At 46.2% G+C, this 10550-nt stretch overlaps 1 protein-coding gene across 1 annotated transcript in view; it reads left to right on the top strand.

The window, feature by feature from the left end:
* The window catches only part of LOC134098455 (pleckstrin homology domain-containing family G member 3), a 75129-nt gene extending 69313 nt beyond the window's left edge, over positions 1–5816 (top strand). Inside the window, exons 16-18 of the mRNA XM_062551506.1 lie at positions 274–366; positions 968–2588; positions 2693–5816. Of these exons, the coding sequence (XP_062407490.1) occupies positions 274–366; positions 968–2588; positions 2693–3687 (2709 nt within the window). The 3' untranslated portion in view covers positions 3688–5816. The remainder of the gene's footprint in view (positions 1–273; positions 367–967; positions 2589–2692) is intronic.
* The last annotated feature ends 4734 nt before the right edge of the window (positions 5817–10550 follow it).

Below are 10550 nucleotides of genomic sequence, written 5' to 3'. Positions count from 1 at the left end.
TTCGGAATGACGAGGCAGAATGATGCCCCTGCTAAGAATGTTAATAGGATTGGTCAATTGCCTGCAGTGGCTGAATGAATACCAGATTGTGATGCTGTTTATATATCCGATTCTCCTAACTGCCACATCTGTGGGAATGTTTATGTGTTTGCAGTGATCTCATTACGTCTAATACACTAAAATAGCATGGGAGTGCACTGTCCCGTCATCGTTTCCCATTTGAAGACCTCTTGGTCCCTGACCCTGACACAATCTTCTTCTCGTTCTCTCTAGGATGAGGAGGAGGAGAGTAAACAGGAGAATGGGCAGATCGCGGGACAGGGGGAAACCCAGCAGACCACTGAGGAGTCGTCCACACCTGCACAGGTACTGTAGGGCTTCGGACAGCTGCTCACCATCTGCGGCTCCACTCTGCTATCGGTGAACCTGTCGAGAAACATCGAGATGTTTTTTTTTTTTTTTTTCGAACTGAAAGCACTCGATTAGATTAGGACAACTGGTAAAAGTTCAGTGCTGCCATTTTAGAATAATCAATAATCAAAGTGTATGCTACGCAAGCAATACTGTGCATTAAAGTCACAAAACAATGACAAAGAGGTGAAATAAACGTTTGTGTCATCTTAATGTTTTTGCCTTGTTGGGTCAGAACATTTTCAGACAGCAACATGAACAAATCTGAATAAACACACATGACGACATGGCTTCCCCGTTCCAGCCAGCTGCTTGAGAAAAATTAGTCATGCATGTGTGATGACCCCATTTAGCCTCTGTACTTTCCAAAAACTCCCAAGTATGCATGAAGAAACACTGAGCTGAATTACTTTGGCTAGCTCTTGGAATTTTCGCTAATGGTGTGTGAAATAGAGTGGGCAGCCACTTTTGCTAACACATGATGACCAACCCTCAGCTTCATTTTCTCAACTTCCTCTCTCTTTCTTACTCTTTTCTTGTTTGTTGCTGTCTCTAGGCACCTGAAATCATTCTGCAAACTGAGAACTCCAACTCCCATTCAGATGTATCTGAAAAGCCAGCGCAAGATCCTCCCATCCAACCGGTGTCGCCCCTCAAAAGTCCTCAAAAGTCACCCGACGACAACCAGGTCCCCCATAATACTCCCAAGCATAAGAGCCTCGCAGGAGACTCCAAGGAGAGCACGCCTGAGATGGTCCCCAGACAGGAAGAGAGCTCGGGACACACCTCGGAGGAGGACGTAGGGGTGGACGAAGAGGAGGACGAAGACGAGGAAGAGGACCAAGCTGCGGAGGAGGAGAACGAGTCCAGCATCCTGCCGCCGTCCGTGCTCGGCCAGGCCAGCGCCATCGCGGAGCACTTTGTCAGCAGCACGCGCCGGAGCAGCAGCACCATGGACGACGTGCGTTCGCTGGGCTGCCCTTCCCCGCGCATCCCGAGCCGAACCGGAAGCACGCTCAGCCTGGGCGGAGGGGACGGCGGCCAAGAGCTGTCAACCCACCGCGTGAACAACCACTGCTCCGAAGCCCCCACGGTAAACGTGTCCCACGACGCCGGAGCTGATGCGATCATGTTCTCTCCACACGACGACGCCGTGTTCGACGGAAGCTTCCGCAGGCGGGACTCGACCCTGTCCAAGAAAGACCAGCTGCTGATGGACAAGATCAAAGGCTACTATGAGAACGCCGACTACTTAGACGCCGGCTTCTGCATCAAGCGAAGGGAGAGCCTCACCTACATCCCCACCGGCCTGGTGCGCAGCTCTGTCACCAAGCTCAACAGCATTCCCAAGGACGACGCCGCAGAACGGAAGTCCTCGGTCTCGAACTCTGCGACCGCTCCAGATCTTTCGCAAGCCCTTTGCGCCGAAAGGCGGGAGCGCATGGTGTCGAGCACGTCTTTCGACACTCTGGACTTTAGCAAGCGGAGAGTGTCCGAGAAGTCCGACGATGGGAGCGAGGCGTCTCTGGACGCTTTCAGAGGCAGGAACAGGTGCCAAAGCCTGCGGGAGGTAGGCGTGCCGGACGACCAGTTCATACCGTCCTCAGAGATGATCAGGGTCTGGCAGGAGATGGAGAAGGAGGTGACCAAGACTCAGGAGGAACCACGGGGCGCCCCCAGACGCAGAGAGGCCTACCGCCTCAAGGTGGCCAGCCCCAACATGTCTCCCAGCAGGAAAGCCCTGTCTTTGAGAACATCCTCGGAGAACGACAGCGCGGAACCTCTGATGATCTTGGAGGAGTCGGACCTGAGCACCATCACGGAGGAGTCCAGCTCTCCTTCGCCCGTCAAAGGTCGGGGCGCGGTTCTGGGCCGCTCGTCGAGCTTGAGCGATTGTCTCCGTCCTCCTCTGTCTGAAGGTCGGGTCCTCAGGGCTCCGGTTCCGAGGGTGATCCAGCTGAGAGCGGAGGCCGAAATCGAGGTCCCGAAAGGGGAGCCGGAGCAGAGCGATGCCGACGCGGCGCAAAGCAGCAAAGTCTTCCACTTGGCGCGGAAGTACAGTCAGCGCATCAAGTGCACTAAACCGGTGGTCCGTCAGAGAAGCCAGGAAACGGAGGAGACACTGGGAAAGAGGAGCCTTTTATGTGTGCTGGAGGAGAGACCAGAGAAGGAAAGAGGTAAGGCTGGAGTCCATCAAGGTCAAAACTAAACTATCATCTGCAAAACTGTGTAGAATTTTACTTACCATGATCGTAATTGCTGCCTTCTTTTTTTCCCACAGGCAAACCCAACCTGACTCTGTCCTTGGACTCGGTGAACCATCAGGACATGTCTTCCAGAGCACAACTTGGCTCCCCCAGTCCTATCCCCACCCCCACATCCCTTGGCAGTCCCAGGGTCCTCTCACCGAGCCGGACCGCCTGCAAGAGCCCTCTGAGCCCCACGCCAGTGGAGGGCTTCAACTGGCCGGACGTGCGAGAGCTGCGCTCGAAGTACACCCACCTGGATAAGGTGGCAGGATCGCTGCAGCAGCAGCCCCCAGTGGGACGCAGCCACTCCGTCCCAGAGAAGATGCAGGACTGTGGGCCGCGAAGGCGCTCCAGCTGCTCCATACACCTGGTTCCCTCGGAAGCTGCGGCGTCCCGGTCACTCCCCAGCCGGGACCCGGAGGGCGCACGGGGCAGGCAGCATCGTACGGGGTCTCTGGACCAGAGGCTTAGCCACCTGCACTTGGACACGCTGCAGGACCTCCAGAACAAGCCTCCGTGCAGCAGCAGCAGCAGCAGCGGTGGGTACTATGTCTCGGGAGAAACACCACTGCCCAACGACAAGAAGCTGATCGTTGTCGAGAAGGTCAACATCACTTTGGAGCCAGTCGTCGTGAGGAAGGTTCCTACAGAGACGGTAGCCGTGGCCAGTCCACCACCACAGCTTGCGAGAGAGCCGCAGTGGTCGAGGGTGAAGGAGGACGCGGACGACAGTTACGTTCAGATCCGCTCCCCCACCTCCCGCGAGAAGATCTCCATCATGGCCGTCATCGACCGCTGCCGCGCCTATCAGGAGTCCGAGGAGTACAGGCTGAGGGAGGAGAGCGCGGCAAAGGCTGAGCAGCAGGCCAACAGGAGCGCCAAAGGAAAGGACGGTGACAAGCTGGTGCCCTCGAGTGACCAACTCGACGAGGCGCTGAAGACCGCCATCGACTCGGGCAGGAAAGCGGACATGAGTCAGCAGAACGTGGTGAAGAACCTCCGAGAACGGTTCCTCAACCTGAGATAAAGACTTTTTTTTTTTTTTTTTTTTAAACAAGGTTTAAGGTTTCTGTCTTTCAAAGAAGAAACACCACATACTCTTTAAACGTGGCCCATTCCCCATGGTCTGGTTGTGAAGGTCCTCTTACGTTTTTGTGTGAGTGAATTCCAAAATTAGACCCTAAAGATGACTAAAAGCCTGCGAATTAGTTATACATAAGTGTCAATTGGCTGGTGTTGATTGGTGTTGTTTTGGCTTAAAGTCTACCATGGATGCAATAGCATATACCGTAGCTTACTCGCTTAGCTTGAATGTGCACACATACCATACATCCATGTGAAATTTCGACACCTTGAAATTCCGGTGTCAACTGTTTGGATGATTCTTGTTAAAATTACAATATGTAGTTTGTGTAGTGAAAGGGGTAAATATGCCTTCTTTTCAATGGTAATGCAACTCTGAAGGTGCAATAAAGATGGAGTAGTTATCTGTGTTCCCAGTGCATGCCAGGCACCTTGCTTAGTAGTTTCAGGGGGTTATTGTAAAAAAGATGCAATTCACAGTGATATCGAGAAAAAAATTCTTATATCTTATAGCTTTCTGTAGTGTTTCTAGATACACACATCGATATGATTTTCGTCTTAAAATCTGAGAGAAGTAGAAGAGGAATGTATGGAGACAATAAGAAAGACTTTTCGTCTTAGTGCATGATGTCATATGGACTGTAAATAGGCACAGTACTGTACAGATGTATATTCTCCCCATTCTAAAAAACATGTACATATCTCCTAATCGTGCCACAAAGGCCAACTCGTTTGTTAATTGGGGAGGATACACCAAGACATTCCCTTTTCTGTTTTTACATGTGCTTTTCTGTTTGATTGTGTTGTATCGGAGAGCAGCATTGCGATGTTCACACATGATCCCCACTCCAGTCTGGGTTTACTTAACAGTACTAGAGAACTAACACCAGACTTGCTCATGTGATGGGAGTCTTAGTTCCAAGCTCACTGCAAGACCAAAGGGTTGTCGATAACCAAAGATTCACTTTTAAGTAAGAAATTCACAAGATCTTGTGATTGTATTCCCGTGTTTTACTTTAGAGACTGTGGTTGATGTCTATCTTGTTTTCATTTGAATCCGGGTCGCCCTTAAATGATTCACTTCAAGTCACCTTTCAGAACCTTTGTTGTTCTCATGCCAATCTGAACTCCCAGCAAGTAAAAGTTTTTGTTGAAAACTTGTGACAGTGACAAAATAATTATAAAAGGGGCCAATCCTTATTTTTTTTTCACCTGATAAATGGCAACTTTTATTTTGTCTTTGTCTTTCAAGGCTATTTATTCATTTTGTAAGGATAGTCAAAGTGTTTGGCATGACATGTCCTTAATTTACAACTTCTTAATTTGAATATGTTCCTAAGCATTTGCACAATGATAATGTACAGCGTTTTTAAACTGACCCTGCTTTAAATGAATTTATTATTATATCAGAGTGCTGGACACATATGTATGTTGCTTCATTAGCCAGTGGTTGAGTGGACATGCTATATCACAAACTCTAGATTTAGCATTCACGTTCCTGTATCCTAGCTAGCAGGCCTGTGCTCGTAGTGAGGAAGATGCTTGCATTATATATGCCATACTTACACTATGGTAGGTTCATACAGTAGCTTGCACGTCACTGCAGTAGCTAGGGGGGGGGGGACGAAGCCTGAAACATGTCCTTTTTAACAGTAGGTAAGGCTGCAACCACTCTATTTTAATACTGTTCAAGCTGAAATGGCTTTGTAGATCCCAAGCTATGGGTCTTTACTGTGCTTTCTCCTTTGTTTTCTCTTTTTTTCCTTTCTCTCTTTCTGTGTGTGTGTGTGTGTGTGTGTGCGTGTGTGTGTGTCATTGTTATCCTCTCCTCTTTGACTGTACACATTTATCTTTCTGTTATTTATTAAGCTGGTGTAAATTTCATATACATATAACTGTCTCTTTGTTTGTGTGAGTGTGTGTGTGTCCCCTGTATATATAAATATATATGAATATGTATAACTGAGTCAGAATGATAGGAAGCTGTACCGTGTCCAGTTTCTGCACAGAAATTCTTGTAATTCTTAGAGTGGATGTATGCTCCATATTAAAACCAAGTCTGCTTGAGAATTACGACTTTGTGTCCTTTGCGTATTTGTTACCAAAAATGGACAGCACTCCACCGTTGGTTGCCTTCTCACAGTGGACAGCTCAGTAGTGGGAAGGTTCGTGTTTGGACAGCAGCTGCCCGTGAAACAGGTTTTGTCATGATCTGCTGTATTTTTGCAGGACTGTAAGCTTTGGACTAGTCTGGCTGACACCAGGACAATATTGACTTGAGATGTTGATGTTGAGTACTCCCATTTCACTTTTAGTTTCCAAAAAGTATATCCAGTTGTGAAATTACCCTTAAGTTGTTGAACATTAAAAACGAATCATAATCTTTTGGAAGTACACCAAACACATCCTTATTATAAATGAATGTTTTGGATGCAGTCATTTAGACAATTTCAAAGAAAATACATGTTTAATACTGATGCCATCAGTGCAGGCCTGGGTTGAGTAAGATGATGCCTCCTTTTATAAAGCCCGCCCTATACGGGATACGTGGTTGTGATTGGTTCCTTCTTATGGTTTTGGTGATACAGAATTCGGTTGCAGAAGTACTCAAAACGGCCATTTTTGTACATATAAGGATATCCGGGTGCTAATCAAAGCTTACTGCCTATTGCGAGTTGTACTGTACACTGTAAGTTAGCTTTGGAATAGCAAAAATAAACGTTTGCTGTCTAAATGTACCAAGAATCATAGGACCCACACAAAGGCAGATGGCAAATGTGTTTAGGGCAAAATGTCTGCATTTCAAACTTCTTCACCCCCGCAAGAGTGCATTAGGTGTGGTTAAGATTCCGTATCTCCTTATATGGGCAAAGATCTTTTTTGTAGCCAAACTTCAGAGGTCTGTGGGCGAGAGGCCAGGCGGATCTGATAGCTGGTGTCACCTAACTGACATCTAATTTTAACTAGGCTATTCCACTTGGGAAAGATTCTGTGGAAACAATGAACTCTATACAAATTAGATTATGCCTATTTCCTTTAATAATATTTTCAGTTTGTATTTTGGTTTTGTACCAGGAGGTCACATCACAGCTTAATCAAATCCATCTTTTACACAATATCTTTTAACTCATTGTCAAGCCTCTCCCGAAGGTCTCTGAATAAAAATGAAACCAGACCTTTGTAATAATTACCATATCCCTAAAGTGCATTGGTGGGCTGTATAATCACAGTTGTGAATAGCTTCCATCATTAGATGCTGTCCTCTCAATGAGGGCTACAGAGGCTGCAGAGAGCCTGAATGAGACCCAGAAAGAGAGGTGTGTTAGAGGAACATATAAATCAGGCCACTAATGGCTCTTATACTCAGCCCCCTGTTAGGAACATGACCGTCAGCCATGGAACAGCGTGAGCTGCACTGCTTTTTTCTCTCTCTCTCTCTCTCTCTTTCTTTCTCTCTCTCTCTCTCTCAGACACAGACATAACACATGTACTGTAGCCCACATGCAAGCAGATTAGATCCAAAACCTGCAATTATCCGTGCAACATTAATGTGGGAAGGAGAGAGACATGTATGTATTGTTTCCATTAACCTACTTGAGCCCACTTCAGGGGTCCATCATGAGAGATGGTGTGGATCATATAAGTTATAGTTTTTTCTCTTTAAGTGGAGGATGATTTGTATTTAAGGACAGAGGATAGCATCTTATAGTGTTATGAGATGCAGGATTAAAGTACAGTAATTTCGCAGGACAGTGTTTTATGCAAGTTAAAAGAGACAAAGCCATATTAATACCATATTAACTGCCCCCGTTTATTAACCTCATAGCTGAAAAAAACAGCTAAATCAATGTATAAGCTACGGCTAATAGTTGGGAAATTAGTATACTTGCCAATGAACGTAAAAAAAAAAAAGTCCTGTCGAAGGTCCTCAGTGTGCTTCTGTTATAGTGGAGAAATGACTAAGTATACTAAGAAGGGAGTCTGCATTCAAGAGAGGAGGATACCGTCATTGAGGCCTACAGTGCACTATAGTCAAATGAGATTGCTTTACCAGTCAAATGCCTCCCTCGACATGTCAATGGGGCTAGCAGTACAGCTTCTGCTCCACTGCCTATCATTGACATTACACTAATTTACATGGCGTGGAACACACTGTAGTCATGTTATTTATTTACAGTCTCCTGTTTCCCAAATGGACTCACCTTTCAGGAATAATACAGGGATCCTTTATGTTGGATTCTATAAGGACTTACCACAAAACATCAGAGTCTGTTTGTTTGTAGAAACATAAGTAACCTCAGATTTTTTATTTGAATATTGAAAGTGTACTTTTGTGGAATTGCTTCTCTGTTGGGAATTTTTCTAGGCTGGGTGGACCCTGCCTGACCTGCTAGCGAATTTGGATTTCCCCGGCAGCTCAGACTGGAAACCTGCACATCCACAGTATCTCCCCTGCTTCCTGTCCACAGCCTTTGGGTCCAATCACAAACTAGCTTATCCAAAAGATGCAGCGGATCGTTGATTTGATTGGTTGAAGGATTATCCAAAAGAGTCATTTGAACGATGCCCATTGATCATGCCTCTTGTGCAGTAGAAATAAAGCGCAGACTCCCCAGACTAATGTTCAATCTTAGTATGGTGAGAGACTGCCAGACTAGGATTTTTTCTGTACTGACACAAAGTTCCTCTTCCTGTCTTTCAATTGTTACTGTTCCAAAAAAAGCTTTCCTCACAGCTACAAACTACTAAATATAGCTGCAAGCGGTAAAGGCAGGCCCACATACCGTGTCATTTTGGTATGCACTCGTGTAACCTGCGTTGTGTGGAACCACTGCGGTCCAGCCCTGCACACGCCCGGACTCGAACCCGCGAGACAGCGGCACCTCGGATGGGGAGTCGAGCGTGCTAACAATCCAGCTAAAAGCCCAGGCTACTAGCTTTCATGCCAGCAGCGCTCTTGAAGCGTCGGGGAGTGAGGTTTACTAACGTTCCACAGCATAGCTAACCAGCTAGCACCCGTTACACTCGCATATGGTGCATTTGTCAAATGCACATATCTGATGTGTGTTTGGTTTTTGCAATTTGGTATTCACTGAGTGGCACTACACCACAAATATGTAGGGCACAATGACGCAGTTCCAAGTAACCAATTTATAACATAAAGTTTGTGATATCTACTAGCCTGGCTAACGCCTCCCACTTCTCAAATGAGACGTGGTCTGGCAACCAGACGTTCATTTTCTCGTATTTGAAAAAATGCCCAGATCCGTTCATTGGGCGCCACGGATGTCAATCAAATGTGTCTCTGCATAGCTCTTCATGGTCTTGCTTTCTCCCCTGTTCTGTGATTGGCCTCCAACATCAGGCGAACATGGGGGCGTTAGTTTCCAGACTGCCTTAGCAGCGTGAAAGAAATCACCGCGCAAGGCAGTATGGGAAACCCAGGCTAGATATCTACTGCAACAGCTGTCAAGTTATCTTTAAAAAAAATAAATAAATACTTTCAGGCTACCCACATGACCGCCCTCCCCTTATGTTCATCTTAATGAGGCCCACATCTCTAGCCACTTTTGTTCTGTGCGGATGAAGCTATTTACTGACCACAAGACTCAATGGCATATGGGGGCGCTATGGAGTCCCTGGGCCACATCACAGGCCAAATCTACTGTATGTCCTTGAATACAGACTTGAAAGGATGATAGTTGACACATTTCATGAGTTTCCACCTATAGGAGCCATTCATTTCAGCATACATGGCCCCCACCCCCGACCCCACCATATGGAATCAGGAAAACTGCAACTGCATGCACCGAATGTGAAACAAATCTGATGAACTAAATAAGAATGGTAGCGATAAGACCAGTGAAATAGCCAATCTCTCCGTTGCTAGACGGTGTTGCTATGTCACACACATACATTTTGGTTATGTAAATATCATCATTACTAAACAATTACAATAATAATCAATAAACTGTGAAGCAGTTATACATATATACTGTACTCAGTTTTCGCCCATGGGAAACAGCTCTTTTAGCATCACAATTCATCATGTCATGTTCATGGGAAAAACATCTTTCTCAATGAAAACATCATCGTTCACATTGCACCTTACCTCATTTTGTCACTTGAAAGCTGCATGTCCTTCTTTCACAAGCATCTTGCGTCATATCTTTAGCAATCATAGTTGTTTAAGATGAGTAGTGAGCGTATGCTATAACCTTTGCAGTGGCATCCATGTTTTTTACACAATCTAACAGCAACGCACATGAGCACTCTCAGTGGGAAAAGCAATGTAATCACAGGTCGGTCCTTGATATTCCCGGGTGGCATGAAGGGACCATTGCAGTGCGTACAAAATCCCAAATGCCTCACTTCCGGTTGGATGTGGCTAACGCATTGTACATACGAAAAGTTGTTAATCTTGGGGAGATACACACACCTACCAAATTTGGTGTGTGCATCTGAACGTGTACAGTATGCCAGCCATGGGATAAGTAACATAAGGGGGCACTAGCAAGTCCCTTGGCCACACCCAGGGCCAAGCCTTTGTTCCTGAGTAATGACTATGACATCTTATGGGTGTGCCAAATTCAAATATACTGTAGACAGACAGACAGACAAACAAACAAACAAACAAACCTGCTGAAAACATAATGTCTTTGGTGGAGGTTATAATAATCCTTCCAAAAACAATAGGGCATTAGCTACACCTCGGTGCTCGGGCCCTAACAAGGTGATCCTGCAGAGAACCTCTGTAAACTTCTACCAATGGTTGATCCCAAATCCCTGACAACTACTATTGTATTG

Source organism: Sardina pilchardus, chromosome 12, assembly GCF_963854185.1.
Source record: "Sardina pilchardus chromosome 12, fSarPil1.1, whole genome shotgun sequence".
Classification (NCBI taxonomy): domain Eukaryota; kingdom Metazoa; phylum Chordata; class Actinopteri; order Clupeiformes; family Clupeidae; genus Sardina; species Sardina pilchardus.
The sequence above is the reverse complement of the archived record's forward strand: the minus strand, read 5'-3'. Positions and strand labels throughout refer to the sequence as shown.